This window comes from Danio rerio, chromosome 13, assembly GCF_049306965.1.
Source record: "Danio rerio strain Tuebingen ecotype United States chromosome 13, GRCz12tu, whole genome shotgun sequence".
Lineage (NCBI taxonomy): Eukaryota > Metazoa > Chordata > Actinopteri > Cypriniformes > Danionidae > Danio > Danio rerio.
Window position 1 is genome coordinate 45,562,501 of NC_133188.1, and position 18,156 is coordinate 45,580,656.

General features: G+C 34.1%; 1 protein-coding gene across 2 annotated transcripts in view; it reads right to left on the minus strand.

The window, feature by feature from the left end:
- Nucleotides 1–2,352: 2,352 nt before the first annotated feature.
- Nucleotides 2,353–18,156, minus strand: part of rmdn2 (regulator of microtubule dynamics 2) — a 62,505-nt gene continuing 46,701 nt past the window's right edge. For both annotated transcript variants that reach the window (XM_073920285.1, XM_073920283.1), the window contains exons 7-11: nucleotides 15,055–15,132; nucleotides 11,687–11,785; nucleotides 5,648–5,701; nucleotides 3,552–3,632; nucleotides 2,353–3,460 (exon numbers count right to left, since the gene is read on the minus strand). In XM_073920285.1, the coding sequence (XP_073776386.1) occupies nucleotides 3,413–3,460; nucleotides 3,552–3,632; nucleotides 5,648–5,701; nucleotides 11,687–11,785; nucleotides 15,055–15,132 (360 nt within the window). In that variant the 3' untranslated portion in view covers nucleotides 2,353–3,412. The remainder of the gene's footprint in view (nucleotides 3,461–3,551; nucleotides 3,633–5,647; nucleotides 5,702–11,686; nucleotides 11,786–15,054; nucleotides 15,133–18,156) is intronic.

The following is an 18,156-nucleotide window of genomic DNA, read 5'->3' on the forward strand; positions in this document are numbered from 1 at the left end:
GGATAAGAGGTGACCAGGTAAAACCAGCCTAACCAAAACCAGCTATGTCCAGCTTAAACCAGGCTGGTCAAGCTGGTTTAAGCTGGTCTTTTTACAGCCTGACCAGCCCGGAAATGGCCAAAAAACCTCTAAAACAGGGCTGGTTTAAGCTATTTTTTATTTTTATTTTTTTGTAGGGTTAGCATTAGCATTTATCTCATGTTAACATCTTATACATTAAGCTGCCGAGTACAAAGATGTTCAGATGTGTAAAGTTTAACATAAAAACAACAAATCAACTAAACGTTAACGCATAAAACAATAATGTGAATTGATAGACAAAAAAAACATAGTTAATGTGTTGTTTGCCGATTAAAATTCATGAAATTCATTCAGTATAAGAATCATGAAGTAGCAATACAATTAACCAAATGATTTCACTTCAGAATTCTTCTTATTTAATATTATAATGAGCAGCATTGATAAGGTTATGAATTTCATAAACATCCTTACAATGTTAGCGTTCTATGCAGATACCAAATAATCTACAATGTACCATATACAGAGAGTGCAATACTGTATGTAAACATACAACATTATTACATTCATTATGTTGGATGATAATATACAGACAAAAATAAAAACATCTGGCCCCCAAAATCTCTCTGACAGAGCTTTAGCAGTCATCTTTGGTCAAAATAAAAATGTAAATAATGTAGATTCATTAAAATGTACACAAGCAATCTAACTAAATCATATACAGTAATACAGATTACACCAATAGAAACTTTTGATTGAAGCCCATGCAACCAAAAGGTTTAGAATACAAGAGGTTTCACACCTCAGATTTGTAATATCCACAGCTTTAATACCGAATTCTTCCAAGGAAGTTTTGTTAGGATGTGATCCACAAGCAGAACTTTAATAGTCGTGCTGTGTTTGGACTAAAGTTTATAAAACAATCTAATAGTTTCATACAGCATCACTAACATTTAACTAGCCACCGTCACAGAATACAGGCCATTTTAAAGCCTGTTGGAAGAAATCTGTACTGCAATTTAACTCTTCTTTTACCTTAGCCTTTGTACAAAATATAAAACACAATAAAAATGTTTATAATGTAGCTTTTTTGTTGTTGAAGATATTACTAATCATTAAAAAATCAATTCAAAGAGCAGCCGTTGATAGTCCAGCCCGATCTCACAAGAAAACATAACTATTTTATGAATTGTCAAAAAAAATGGCTAATTTGTACAAATTTCATTGGTAGGAAAAATAAATGATTTAAAAGGAAGCATGTCCTCCAAACCCCACCCCTAAACCCAACTCTCATTGAGGGACAAGCAAAACATACTAAAATGTATGAATGTGATTGTACAAAATAGGAATTAGCCACTAAATTAAAGTTATGAATTGCTGTGAGATTGTGTTGGATGCTGAGATGTTGTCAATATGTGACAAATGTTGTGTATTGCAAGTATTTCCAGGGAAAAAAATAAGAAAAATAAAAAATAAAGGTTTGCTTAACATACAGTATTTAGTATAGAAGTTTGTTCCTGCTTTGCAATTCAAAATGTGAAACGTTTTATTTCACAATTCAGACTTTACCTTCTTTCAGAATTATCAGTTTACATTTCACAGTACTGATTCTCTATGCACACATGCATAAAATTATACAAGCTTTAAATAAAACAAGTGTAAAAGTACGAGGAAAATAAAAAAAGGCAAAAATATATGATGTAAATTGCTTATTATTGCAAGGAAAATGTATAACAAAGGTTGTAGCATTGCAAAATTATTTTATTAATTTTATTACTAGTTTTAGGATAATAAGAACAAGTCTGAAATTATTTAAATATGAATGACAAAAAATATACACTACCGGTCAAAAGTTTGGGGTCAGTTAGTTTTCATGCTTTTTTTTTTGCTTTTTTTTTTTAAAGAAAATGAATCTGTGCATCAAGGTGGCATTTATTAAATGTAAATAAAAATATACACTTATTTATTAAATATTTATTTATCACTTATTGCATGTATTTTCAAATAAAATTCAAGTCCAGTCATTACTGATTCTATTAGTATTAGCATTCATTAATTCATTTATTTGTTTTTTTGGCTTAGACCCTTTATTAATCTGAGGTCGACACAGCGGAATGAACCGCCAACTTATCCAGCATATGTTTTACACAGCGGATGCCCTTTCAGCTGCAACCCATCACTGGGAAACACCCACACAGATACACTATGAACAGTTTAGCCTTTCCAATTCACCTATACCCCATGTCTTTGGACTTCAACACGAGGAGAACATGCAAAATCCACACAGAATTGCCAGGCTCGAGCGACCTTCGAACCAGCGACCTTCTTGCTGTGAGGCGATTGTGCTACCCACTGCGCCACCGTGACACCCCTACTATTAACATAAATAACTCAAATATTAATAATAATGACAATATTATATAATATTAGAGTAATTTCCGAAGTATCATTAAGCTGAAAATTCATCATTAAAACCACTGTAATAAATTATTAAGTTAAATTCTAAGTTGCCAAACACGGAATCTGTGCACGCAGAATTCCGCAGATTTTCCACAGATTTCAGCAGATTTTTAGCCTATCATTAATTCTGTTAATTTACTTGAATAAATGTGTGTAAATCTTTATTTATTCAGTTTTTAAATTAAGTAGTAATATTATTGACTAATATGAAAATATTCATCTGATTTATGTACAAAGCAGTTTGTAAAGTAATGTTTATAGTCTTTTAGTAGATATATTATATGAGAGACTTGCTTTGTTTACCAAATGAATTGAATCTGGATTTGCATTTGAAACATTAAATAAAAATTAACAAGATTTTCACATATTAAGGTTTTAGTTATGAAACTTCCAAAATAATTCCACAGAAATCCGCAGATTTTTACCAAAATTCTCTGCAGAAATAGCAAAAAACATCCGCAGATTCCGTCTGGCCCTAGTTATAAACCACTTTTGAACAGTTATTTTGTAGTGCAATAACATTTTACAATGTGTTCTTGCCTTGGTGAGCAGGAGAAGCTTTTTTAAAAACATTTAAAAATCCTACTGACCCCAAACCTTTCACCAGTAGTGTATATAAATTCTGTGAGTCAAAATTGTGAGATTTAAACTTGGACTTTAGCATTTAAAATTGTGAAATGCAAACTCAAAATTCTGTTAAATTGCAGGAGAGAACTGTAATATAAAAAGTTGAATAATTATAACCATAACATTGTGCATAAAGTTAAACAAACTAATCACGGCTCCCTTTTAATGAAGACATAATAAACCATGTGACCCGACCACCATTAACAGTTGATATGTTGGTTTGTTGATTAACCAGTCACAGTCTAGTCGAATCCAGAAGACAACAAAACACCAAGACAGACAAATTGTGCCCCATTTTGTTGTTGACTTAAAGTGATGCTACAAGAGAGTCCAGCTCCTTCTGTGCCTCCTCATCCTTTAGAGAAAGAGCAAAAACAATTGTGTTACTACAAAGAAGACTCAAATTTCAAAGAAATGCGATTGATGTAAAGAAGAAAAAAAAAGACCTCTTTAGTCACGACGCTTATGGTAGAGGCAGCGTCACACATCTGTTGAGCAACACTCCTCTGGCCTAAGTCTTTATAACACTGACAAGAAAAGGGACAAAGGTGAAATGACAGAAAAGCAAGTTCCAGATGTCCCTGTTAGGCTTTAGTGGCTATGCTGCAATATTTATTGAGCCCCCTGTGAGAGAGCATACATGTGTTGACTATTGTATGAAAGCAAAATTATGTCGCCTTCTAAGATATCTTGAGCTCTTGAGATCTCTTGATCTAGAGATGGTAGAAGAATTTTAAAAAAATGTTCCATTTAAAACCACTGTTGAAACATTTCTTGCAATTAAAAACGTTGAAAACATTTGTGCAGCTTAATATTTTTGCATACATAGCAGAGCAAAATAATATAAAAAGCAGCATCATTTAAAAGGTTTTTGTGTAACATTTTAATGTCTTTGTACACTTTGTCAAAAGTCCAGGCGCCTATCCAAGTTTTAGGAACAACAAATAATAACTGGACTTCTAGTTGATCATTTGGCATCAGAAGCGGCACATATGAAAGGCAAAGGCCTCTAGATTACGCTTATCTTACTAAAAAAAATATGATCATGGCTTGATTTTTCATTATTTAATTAGGACAGTGAGCTCTGACTTGGCTTAGACAAAAGTCTTGTCACTTGGCAGCACACGTCTTGATACCTCAGGCTGTTAATGTTGCTATCCACTCTGCAGAATTCTCATATGCCCCAATATTGAATGTAACCCCAAACCATGATTTTACCTTCACCAAACTTGACTGATTTCTGTCAGAATCTTGGGTCCATGTGGGTTTCAATAGGTCTTCTGCAGTATTTGTGATGATTGGGATGCAGTTCAACAGATGATTCATCTAAAAAATAAACCTTCTGCCACTTTTCCAAATGATCAACTAAAAGTCAAGATATTATTTGTTGCTCTTACAACTGGGATCGATGACAAGATTTTTGTCAGGTAGCACACACGCACGCACAAACAAACTGACAGTGCATCAGTCAACAACAAATACTGAAATTAAGTCAATAAAAATAGTACTGAGCACATATACATTAGAGTAAATGGTAAATCACAATAAAAAATGTTAAATAGTGCTATAGCTGGGAACCATTATGTAACTGTGACAGAGTAAACAAAACATGTAAATGTATTTTTTTAAGAGTCAATATTATTATAAATGAAAATTGAGTCATCATTTGCTATATGACCAAGGTCAAGGTTAATTATTTATTAAATGATGAACAAATAAGTTGCACACTTTGAAACATTTGGATATTTTATTTTTTTACGGCAGGTCACTTTTACTGCCAGTTTTAATACTAATAATACTTTATTAGTATGAATTATTAATAGTATAACAGCGACAGATCACACTAGTATGTCTTTCTTTTCTTTTCCATTCCTTTAAAACCTGTTTTAACACATTTGAAACTGTTTTTAATTTTTTTTATTCTTTGTTGTTTTTATTTTATTACACTTGTTTCTTTTATTCCTGTTTATGTAAAGCACTTTGAATTACAATTGAAATGTGTTATATTGCTAAACTTGATTTGCCTAATAATGCTTTGTTAAATATATGCTTACATATATTTAATAATGCTTTATTAGTAATGCATTATTAAATATATGATAACAACTATATATATATATATATATATATATATATATATATATATATATATATATATATATATATATATATATATATATATATATATATATATATATATTAGATATTTATTAGATAGTCCATACAGCACAAGAATAAAAGCAATGATGACCCGCTCTTCAAAAGACATAATTTACCCCAAAATAAAAATGTACTCATTTACTTAAAAGATGATATTTTGAAGAGTGCCAGAAACTGCTGCCAACAGTTCCAGCATTCTTCGAAATTTTTTTTTTTTTTTTTTTTTTTTTTTTTTTTTTTTTTTTTTTTTTTTGCTTTCAACAGACAAAAAGAAACTCAAACAGGTTTGGAACAAATGGAGAGTGAAAAAATAATCACAGAATATTTATGTTTGGCTGAACAACTGCTTCAAGTCAAGGTGTTAAACCAAAAGAGTCATTACCTTAGCTAAAAACACGTAGTTAAATTTGGAGTACTTGGGACTGATCTCTTCTGCCTGTAGAATGAAACATAGGAGAGAGCAAGTAAACATCTGTCATTCACAGTCAGAACGAACTTAGTTGACCGCAGACTCTTGAGCTGTTTGTGTAACCGGATTCTTTACATTTCAGGTAGAGTTGGAGAAATGAGCTCATGAAAACACATCTCTCTTGACAGAAGGACTGCTCCTGCCAGGTAAACATCGAGTGAGAGTCCTCCAACACTTTGCGTGTTAAATGAGATATTAAACAATTACCAAGGCAGGTTGTAAACCTCCACACTATAATCAGAGCAATAAATAACGATTTTGACATTTACGAGACTTAGGCAATGACTCAATATATAAACACTGCAGTAGCCTATACTGTACCAGGGTTCACCAGGGTGCAAACGCCATTTGATAGGCAGATTTGCATGATTTCTACATTGCTTTCAGCTACTATTGACTGCTGGACAAGAAAATATTAAACACTCTCAAAAATAAAGGGACAAAAGTTGTCACCTGGGCAGTGTCCTTGTAAAAGTTACACTTTTGTACTAATATGTATCATTAGGTACTACTATGAAGCCTTTTTAGGTATACTGTAAAAAAAAAAACCCTGGTTTCCAAACAATTCCTTCATGTTGATTGAACATCAAAAAATGAAGTTGCCCCCCTCACCCTCCAAAAAAAAAAATAATAAAATAAATAATAATAATAATAAAAAATAGGAACTGTGTTTTTGAATTCATTTTGAATACAAGTAGTTTGAACAAGCAGTAAAAGTCATTTTTTTGAGAGTACAAATTTCTGTAAAAAGTGATTGATTACTTGTTGCCTTAATAGCGACAAATTGACTTGAAAAAAAAATGAAACCAACTGTAACTTTAAACTGTTAAGTTGACTTAATTTTTAAAAATGTGCACAGTTACCTTTGAAAAGGTACTGCCACCAGGACAGCTTTTGTTACTATATTTCCAAAAGTGAAGGATATGTATTAAAGGATTAAAAATATATGTACAGACTTTAATAATAAATGTAGACTTTCATTAAACTTTAAACACAACACAATGCAATGGATGACAAAAAATAGCGGTAAAACATCAATAAAAAAATATGTAAAATTATATATAGCTCAGTATATATGCAGTACAGTGCATCTGGAAAGTATTCATAGCGCTTCACTTTTTTATATTACAGCCTTATTCCAAAATGGATTCAATTCATTTATTTCCTCTAAATTCTACACACAATTCCCCATAATGACAATGTTAAAAAATTTTTTTGAAATTGTTGCAAATCTTTTAAAAATAAAAAAGCTGGAAAATCACATGTACAGAAGTATTCATAGCCTTTGCTCAATACTTTGTTGATGCACCTTTGGCAGCAATAACAGCCTTAAATCTTTTTAAATATGATGCAACAAGCTTTGCACACCTGCCTTTGGGAATTTTTGCCCATTCCCCTTTGCAGTACCTCTCAAGCTCTATCAGGTTGGATGGGAAGCGACGATGTACAGCCATTTTCTGAGTTGTAGTGAAGCCACTCCATTGATATTTTGGCAGTGTGCTTTGGGTCGTTTTCCTACTGGAAGATGAACCATCACTCCAGTCTGAGGTCAAGAGCACTCTGAGGCAGGTTTTCATTTAGGATGTCTTTGTACATTGCTGCATTCATCTTTCTTTCTATCCTGACTAGTCATCCAGTTCCTGCTGCAAAAAAACAACATCCCCAATGCATGATGCTGCCACCCCCATGCTTCATTGTAGGGATGGTATTAGCCTGGTGATGACACTGCCTGATTTTCTCCAAACATAACTTATGGCATTCACTTCAAAGAATTCAATTTTAGTCAGATCAGACAGTTTTGTTTATTATGGTCTGGCTTCTGTCTGGCCACTCTACCATACATGCCTGATTGGTGGATTGCTGCACAGATGGTTGTCCTTCTGTAAGGTTCTCCTCTCTCCACAGAAGAACACAGGAGCTCAGACAGAGTGACCATTGGGTTTATTGATCAGCTCCCTGACTAAGGCCTTTTTCCCCCGATCACTCGGCTTAGATGGCCGGCCAGCACTAGGAAGAGTCCTGGTGATTCCAAACACCGTCTACTTACCAATGATGGAGGCCACTGTGCTCATTGGAACTTTTGGAGCAGCAGAAATTTTTCTGAAACCTTCCCCAGGCTTGTCCCTCGAGACAATCCTGTCTCGGAGGTCTACAGACAATTTCTTTGTCTTTATGCTTGGTTTGTGCTTTGACATGCACTGTCAACCCTGGGACCTTATATAGACAGGTGTATGCCTTTTAAATCATGCCCAATCAACTGAATAAATCACAGGTGAACTTCAATAAGCTGCTGAAACATCTCAAGAATGATCAGTGGAAACAGAATGTACCTGAGCTCAATTTAGAGCTTCACTCCAAAGGCTGTGAATACTGATGTACAAGTGATTTTTTTTAACTTTTAATAAATTTGCAACAATTTCAAAAAATATTCTTACACATTGTCAATATGGGGTATTGTGTGTAAAATGTTATTAAATAATTGAATTTAATCCATTTTGGAATAAGGTTGTAACATAGAAAAAAGTGGAAAACTGCTATGAATACTTTCCGGATGCACTGTATATTTATTTATTTAAATGTTTTATTTTTTAATTTCATTTATTAAGTAATGATTTGCACATTGAAAAAAATCCTTATTATATAAAACCAACAAAGCTTCCTATTTAAAGCATGAAGTTTATTTGCAAAAACCCATTTTTTGTTGTCATTTTCATTATTTTTTCATTCATGTTTTTTTTTTTTGTGCACTGTACAATTGCAAAATACCACGGTTTGTGGAAACTTTTTTTGTGCAATTTGCAGTAATCATGTTTTCACATTGAGTACTGAAGCGTTCCTTTTGTACATTTTAAATCTAAAAAATAATGAAAAAAGATTTCTGAATTTTATTTATGCTAATATAACTCTTCTAAATATTATTTACACCAAAAATAAGCATGCTTGGGTCTGAAATTAATCAAACACACATATATATATATTTTATACAGTCTTTACTGTCAAATAGCAGTTATGTTACCTACAACTAAATATGTTTATGTAAGAAGATTGATGGCTGTAGCTATGGTTGATTTTACTGTTCTAGCAACAGGTAAAGCCAAAATTCCACTTCAATGAAGGGGGTTTCCACATGCTTTACTTCTGGTCACGTAGCACATAAAGCTGGATGAAGGGAGTTCATTGTGTGTGTGTGTGTGTGTGTGTGTGTGTGTGTGTGTGTTTAAAGATGAATCATGCTATTTGGATAATATTTGCTTTATAATAATTAACTTATTCATGTTCAAAATTAAAGCATTAATTAATGACTTAATTGTGTTTCTCTTGTTTAATCAGTCACACTTAAACTTTCCAGAATGTTATGTTGTCTTGGCAGGGTAAAACAAGTCTCAGCACAGACCTCTTAAACAAGAACTGATGGGTGAGATACAAAGGAGAACATCAGATTAGAAGGCCATTTATGTACAAACACTGAATGTAGGAGCACAGGTCAGGCTCTTTCATAAATCAACAGGGGATTGCGGTTTACACAGGGACCCCTTAAGACAAATCCTTCTGCAGCAAATGCTATGCAATACTCTGCACAACGTATGCTGGAAAGTTGGATTGAAGGAGTTTATTGGTGAGCTTGTTGAAGCAGCAAAAGCAAAAGATATAGGCCTGTCACAATAATCAATATATGCACTTATCGCACTTATATGACCTACGTAAAAAAAAAAAAACAATTCTGGCCATATTTTAGATGATTGTGTAACATCTCAATCTCTATTAGAGGTGTTAGTGTCAGTATGGTTAAAAAACTATAGCATTTACTATAAATTACTTTAGTATATTTTATGTGAGTGTCTGACAACTAAAACTAAATCTGGTAGCAGATATTGCAGACTCTGTTACTTTTTTACCATGCACTTTTTAATTACATTTATTATTTATTTATTAATTATTATTATTATTATTATTATTATCATCATTATCATTACTATTATTATTACTATTATTATTATTATTATTTTAAAAGCCAGCATCTAGCTCTCTGCAACTCTCACATGATCGCCCACTGAAGCCAAGTTAAATGTCTGTTGAAAGAGCAGTATCAACAGATATTAAGCAGACAGTCTACTATTACTCAAATGGACCATCAAAATAAAGTGTTACCAAACAAAGTTGTTTAGATGTTAGTATCAGCTCTCTGCAACTTTCACATGATCGCCCACTGAAGCTAAGCAGGGCTGCGTCCGGTCAGTACCTTGATGGGAGACCACATGGGAAAGCTTGGTTGCTGCCGGAAGTGGTGTGGCCAACAGGGGGTGCCCAACCTGCGGTCTGAGTGGGTCCTAATGCCCCAGTATAGTGACGGGGACGCTATACTGCTCAGTGAGCGCCGTCTTTCAAATGAGACGTTAAACCGAGGTCCCGACTCTCTGTGGTCGTTAAAAATCCCAGGATGTCCTTCGAAAAGAGTAGGGGTTTAACCCTGGCATCCTGGCCAAATCTGCCCACTGGCCTCTGTCCATCAAGGCCTCCTAACCCTACCCATATCATAATTGGCTTCATCACTCTGTCTCCTCTTCACCAATCAGCTGTTGTGCGGTCTGGCGTAAAATGGCTGCCGGCGTGTCATCCAGGTGGATGCTGCGCACTGGTGGTGAATGACCCCCAACCCCCCCCCTTGTGTAAAGTGCTTTGAGTGGCCAGAAATGCGCTATATAAATGTAAGGAATTAGTATTATTATTATTATTTAGGATAAGATTTTTCACATTCTGACTCATGCCTAATAAGGGTGTCACGATCCTCCAAATCTTCGATTCGATTACATTTTCGATTCTAAAGGCACGATTCGATTCGATTTTCGATTATGAATAATGAATTAATTAATGACCAATTAATTATTTGTAGCCTACCGTTTAAACTAATTGACCTGCATGGTCTTTGTTTTACCCATAAACAAAATCATACAGTAAATGAATAAAGGTAAGAAACACACATGATTACCACCTGTCAATCACTTTTTCTGTGGGACTCGTGAATAGGCAGTGATCTGTGTCGTTATAATGGCGTCGGTAAAAAAGACGCACAACCAACAGGAACCAGCCAACAGTATTACAACAGGATTAGCAACGGGGGCGGGCGGAAGATCGCGATGCCGGTGTTGTCTATTGGACGAACCGTACATAATACGTACATAGCAGGGCTTGCAAAACTGTGTTTTTTTTGACGACAACACGAACATTGTCAACATAACTCACTGGAAATCCAAAATGCTTACACACCGGTGACTTCATTGAAAGAGGAGAGGGTTTAAGTTCTGTCGATGGGTCTCCTGCTTCTGCAGTTTAACAAGCACTTCAACAAGCCTGTTTTTTCCCGCTTGGCAAGCCAAGCTGACGTGACATGGGGGCGTGGCAGCATCGATGAATCTATTTTTTGATTCGATAATCGAAATTGAGCATAAATTTCGATCGATTTCGATTAAAAATCTAAATCGTGACACCCCTAATGCCTAATAATTAAATTGTTAAAATGACTTTAATTAAATGAAATATCCTTAAGATTAAAATATTATGTGCTCTTTGGAGAGTTTACATGCATTATGAAGATAATACATTGGCACTATGGCATTATATAGTAAGTGGCATAAAAAGGCCTTAAAATGACAATAATATGATTTATCTCAATATATTTAAGAGGAATATATCATACAACAAAAAATAGATAAAAATAGATTGTGACATGCCTAACAAAATACAATTAACACGTCTTGATAAAAATGGATGAACAAATGGGTGTTAATTTTAGAAATTAACCAAATTAAAAACAAATAGAGGTATTTTATTATCTCATCATCTTAGTATTTCTTTGATAAATGTAAAATAAGTGTCCATTTACCATTTAAATGATAATGATTTGATACATTTCATAAACTGTTTTGTTTTTTTAGTTTGGCCCAGTCATCGCACCTTGAGGAAGTTCTGCAGGGCGTCCTGGACGGTGGCACTGGGCGGTTCTCCAAACAGAGTAGCAGCGATTTTTCTCTCAATCCACGTACACTGTGACACCTGCACACAATACATGTTTATGGACAATCTGGAGGCTGGACAATAATACCTTTTTAATATAAAACATTAACATTTTAGATAATTGTTTAACCCTTGAGTACTGTTTAAATTGGCTACCCTTTTGTTATGTTAGTTGCTGTTTTTGCTCCATTGACTTCCATAATAATGACTTTTTTTAATTGCAAAGCCATGGCAGCATTTAATCAAGCATTCTTGATTGTTGCTGGTTTTCCCTGTTGGGAAGAGGTAAAATGTGTCAATTTTACTGTTGATCATCAGTTGGCAGCATTATCCTTTTAAATAGGCCGGTGCATAAAAAAGTCTCTGGCTTTTATATGTAGTTCTGTGGAGTAAAGCGGCAGATAACAGTGTGTGAACAAATACACTTACTCTGTTTACTATGTTCTGAGGGCTGAACTGCTTATTTTGATTTTTACTGACATATCAAGATAAGTGTGCAACAGTCTCTCTCTCTCTCTCTCTCTCTCTCTCTCTTTCTATCTCTCCCTCCCTCCCACACACACACACACACACACACACACACACACACACACACACACACACACACACACACACGCGCACACACACAATACGCCATATAGAAGGCAGAAACCAATTTTTTTTTTGCACTGCAACTGATGATCAATAATAAAAATGACAAATTGTACCTCTTTCCAACAGGAAAATCCAGCAACAAGCATCAAGAATGCATGATTATATGCTGTCATGGCTTTGCAATCAAAAAATGTCATTATCATGGAACTCGATGGGACAACAACAGCCACAAACATAACAAAAGATTAGACAATTCTCGCAGAGTGTATTGTTGATTTTTTTCTTTTAATTTTCTAAAGCATTTTCCCAAAATATGTGTCAAAATATGATTTGTCACCAAAAATCATTCCGTTTGATGAAAGTTGTGGCCAAATTAGGACTTAAAAATCACCATATAAGAGAATGAAAACACCCTCAAACCAAGGTTAACTCAAGATACAGTCTTTAAAGTCAATCCTCGTGAGAAGCTAACTGAATAAGACAATTCAGGTTTTAGCTGCCGTTGATAGAATTATCTGTCATTTGTGACACAATGTTTCCTTCCCATTGATGGATTGTTCCGGTATTCCATGTTTGCACTGCTATTCAGAAAGGGGCGCTATTACACGTCCTCTGTAAATACAGAATACGTGCATCTAATAACACCTGAAGGGTGAAATAGCACTATTTGAACACGTTTAGTTAAAGCTATCAAAGTTAAAGCTATCAAAATATTCAATAGCACATATATTTAAGCAAGCATATATTAAAATCAAAAGTGTCTGCAAAATGAATGCTAGATTGCTAGAAATGGTTTAAATAAATAAATAAAAGTTTCAAAATCCTGTTCTTTTAACATTTGATTCATCGAAGATTCCTGAAAGCTATTCATCCTAATCATATTAGGCAAAACAAATGCTGTCATCATTGATAATAACATTAACATAACAACCATTTATTATGGTTGTAGTGTGAAGAAGCATGTTGCTAGAATGTTTCTAGTATAAACTAGCATGTTGTTAGCATGAATTTAGTATGAATTAGCATGTTTAGTATTTTTTTTTTAGTAAGGATTGGTATAATGTTAGCATTTTTCTAGTATGGATTAGTATGTTGTTAGTATGTCCAATGTAAGTAAATGGCAGGTTTTTTTACAATGGAAGTCTATGGGACAGTTGCTAGGGTGCCGTATGTGGTTGCTAGGGTGTGGCTAGTAAGTTGTATGGTGATCAGTGATTGGCAGATTGGTAGTTTGACTTAAATGAGCCCAAACTTAAGTCTGTATGACAGTGTAGCGCAAAGTTATGAGGTCAAAACATTTCAGACTACATATATAGTGGGCCCAGATACCGGCGTGAAATGTGCACGTGGGCACGTGTGGGCCCCACACTGTGGGGCAGGTGTGGGGCCCCTTTGGGACAGCCCAAAAGTGTGGGCTGACTGTGGGCTATCCCACACTAATCAGAGCGGGTTATCCCACAGTCAGCCCACACCTTTGGGCTGTCCCAAGGGGGGCCCACACGTGCCCCACATTTCACCCCGATATCTGGGCCCACAGTGGCATAAAGTGTGGGGCATGTGTATCTGCTTTAGAATAAATATATACAATCGAAGTCATAACTATTAGCCCTCCTGAATTATTAGCCCCCTGTTTTTTCCCCAATTTCTGTTTAAGGGGGAAAAGATTTTTTCAACATATTTCTATAATAGTTTGAAATAACTCATTTCTAATAACCGATTTAGTTTTTCTTTATCATGATGACTGTGAATAATATTTGACTAGATTTTTTAAAGACATTTTATACAGCTTAAAGGGAGCATTTAAAGGCTTAACTAGGTTAATTAGGTTAACTTGGCAGGTTAGGGTAATTAAGCAAGTTATTGTATAACGATGGTTTGTTCTGTGGACTAATGAACAAAAATATAGCAAATATGGGCTAATAAATTTGTGCCTAAAATTTTTATTATTTATTTTTTAATAAAAGCTGCTTTTATCCTAGCTGAAATAAGACAAATAAGACAAAATATTATCAAACATACTGTGAAAATGTTCTTGCTCTGTTAAACATCATTTTGGAAATATATAAAAAAAAAAAAAAAAAGTGAAGGAGGGCTAATAATTATGACTTCAAATATACATGTATTTCTTTGTTGACTTTCTTTTTTTTTTTACTTGTGTGTTCAAATATTCACACAACAAAATGTTCTAGGGCCTTAGCAATTTTGTAAAAAATAATCATAAAAAACTAAGGGTGGGGAAAGAGTTAATTCTAAATAATGCTAATTATTATTTTTTCACATTAAAAACTAATATATATATATATATATATAAATTGTAATTTAAAAAATGTACTTATTAACTTCAAGAAAGCATACATTAAAATCAAAAGTGTCTGGAAAGAATGTTAAACTGCTATAAATTGCTTAAATAAATAAATAAATAGTTTCAAAATGCTGTTCTTTTAACATTCTATTTATCGAAGAATACTGAAAACTGTTCATCTTAATCATACCAAGCAAAACAAATGTTGTCATCATTAATAACAACAGATGTTTTGGGCACTGAATTAGCTTTCAGTTCAACATTTCAATAAATTAAATAATTGTTTAGTAGTTTTTTCTTCAGTTTTTGGGGTGAGGGTATTTCCATGTCTTCTGTGATGGTACAATTCCTGACTCAGGATTTAATAAAGTGAAGAACATCCAAAACACTAAGCACTAATTTTGTTACTTACAGCATAACACCAGCGGCCCAGCAGGTAATATGACAGAGGATCTTCAGGTTTCAGCTCAATGGCTTTATCTAGATGATCCTGGAGACAGACAGAGCGACAGGTTTGTTTCTCTGCAGTACCACTTGACTTTTCTGCTGATCTCTACCGCTGAGATACCACAAATATTTCGGTCTCGCACGAACATATAAAAACCCACCACACGCATCTATCATTCAGCTCCACTCTCTCCCGCTGCCAGCTCACCTGCCAGAGCTCTGCAGGTGTGTGGTGTTTGGAAATCCAGCTGACAGCTAAGATAAAATGCGACGTGTATCAGAGAATGTTATGAAATGTGTGTGTGTGGTTTTCTCATTTCATTTCCTTTGCTTTCTGATAAGATTAACAACACAGACTTTGACAGAAGCCAATATTATGCTTACATTGACACATACAACCATTGAGTCAATACAGCCAATCAGTGATCGATCTCGATTCGGATTATGCTATATAAACCATACCGGTAAAAAAAAAACTTAACAGTAAACAGGCTGAATAAAAATGCAATTTCACTGCGCTTACACAATATAACAATTTTATCTAGTTTAGCAAACAAAGCAGCTGTGCTGGTAATTAATCAGTCCTTCCAGGATTTAGCGGTCGTTGAATTTATTGTAAAATCAAGTAAACTCCGCGAAATTTTACAAACCCTTACATTTTTTTCTGAAATGCCATGGATTTTTCGTAAATTACAGAAACGGATTAACCCAAAGAAAAGGCCAATGTCTGGTTCTAGGAATAATAAAAAAATATGTAATACAGACTTTTGTCTGCGGTATATTTTTATTGACCTAAAGTTAGTCTCTACAGATGGGGACATTAAAAATGTGTGTTTTTACCACATTTTTTCAGAAAAGGCCTATTGATTTATTTTAAAAAGACGTTATATTTATTTATCCTACAGTGTATATAGGCTATTAAATTTTATTCTATTTATTTTTGTAAACTATATTAAATAAAATTACAACCAGTATTTTACCATTCATTTTAACAACAGTTTATTGATAACTAGCCTAATAAAAGAACATTTCAAAAATGGCCAATGTCAGGGTCTAGGAATAAAAAAAATGTAATAAAGACTTTTGTCTAAGGTATATTTTTATTGACGTAAAGTTGGTCCCTACAGATGGGGCCATTAAAAATTCGTTTTTTACCTGTATTTTACCATTCGTTTTGGGGTTAACAGTTTATTGGTAACTAGCCTAATCAAAGAACTGAGCTCTGTGAAAAGTTTTGCATGTAGGCTCACAGTCAAAAATGTAATATTCGAGCCATGGCTGTGGCAAGGCAAGGTAAGTTTATTTATATAGCACATTTCATACACAGTGGCAATTCAAAGTGCTTTACATAAACAGGAATAAACAAGACAAGTTTAGGAACATAAAATGCAGACAATAAAAATGATTAAAAACAGATAAAAACAAATTAAAATGAGTTAAAATAGGTTATAAAAGAATGAAAAAGAAAACAAAAAACATAATAGTGCAATCTGTCGGCGATACTGTGTCTAAAATGAAACTATTTCTCTTATCAGAAAAAAATAAACATGATTATCCCAGGCACAGCATTGTATTAGATTTTAGCAAATATAAAAAAACATGGAAGAAAACACTTTCACCTTTGACGGAGAAACAGCCACCCGGCATCAAGTCCTCTGCCTTTAGAATTGGCCACAACTGAGAATAAGCTCGGCTGCCCCCTACTAGTAATGTATTTCCTGAGTCAGAGAATTTTCCCGAGTACTACGGCTAACTGTGGTTGGTCATGGCATTCTGTTCTCTGAGACTTGCATTTCTAAACGCCACATATGTATATTGTTTACTACTCTAATTTGAATATTCAGTCTGAATTAGAATGCAACTATAACTTGAAAACAACATTAGCACTATTTATTTGACTGTGACGAATATTGTACTTTGATAGTCATTGGGTGCTAACATGATTTTACCATTTAGAATTAGCAAAGAATTATTGAGGAAGATGTTTGAATGTCTGAATATAAGAACAACTTTATCTAAATTATATTTTTTACAGCAAATCAACAAAATAATGTCGTAAATATTGTCGCAAATTTTATAAAGAGCCGCAGCAAAATCAGTGATTTTAGTGTGCAAAAATCTGGAAAAAAAAAGTCTAGCGAAATCCTGGAAAAACTGATTAGTACATACTATACTGAGATCATCTAAAAATCACAACTATCAAAATCTAATTTTTTTTCCAGCAATTATCAAATATATGAATCGGAAGACCCCCTTTGAAGTATTGCATAAGAAATGAGTGAATGCTAACCCACAAATTAAAATCTCTTAATTTGCATTTAAATGTTTTCATACAAATGATTGAGGGGGTCTTGGACCAGTGTGGGAATGGATTCATGCGAATAATGGAAGATGGAAATGCGTTTGCTGAATAAACTCTGACATAGTAAACATTACACCCAAGTGACCAGTCAGCTGTCTCCATTATGCTTGCCTTGTTTACTATTGATTGCTAGGTTACCAATACTACAATCAGCCAGCATTGGGTGAAATTACCAGTGAAAAAGAAAAAAAAGAGATTAGTTTTAATTTTTAGTTAATTAGAGTTACTTGCCTAAAACACTATGCATACATCCAACAGTTCTGTATAAATCAGTTCAGGAGTAATTGCTAATATATATATTATGTTATACAAATATTTTTGCAGAACAACTCAATTTTTAAACTATAAAAGTTTAAATTTGTCAGACAATTACACTTTATTAAAGGTCCCGTGAAGTGCTTTGAAATATGCATTTTTGTTCGATGTTTGACATAATTTCAAAAGAAACACTAAGAGAGGGTGGAACATAGTGTAGTTCCTCCCCTTTTTAAAAAACAGCCACAAACATTTTGTTTTATCACAGCTCTGGGATGGGGAGGGGGGAGGGGGGATAAGAAATCTCGTCATCCACTACCAGTACCTGGATGACGAAACTGCAGCCATTTTGCGCCAGACCTGACTGATGGAGAGGAGACAGAGTGATGAAGCCAAATATGATATGGGGATTATTACGAGGCCACGATGGACAGAAGTCATTGGGCAGAT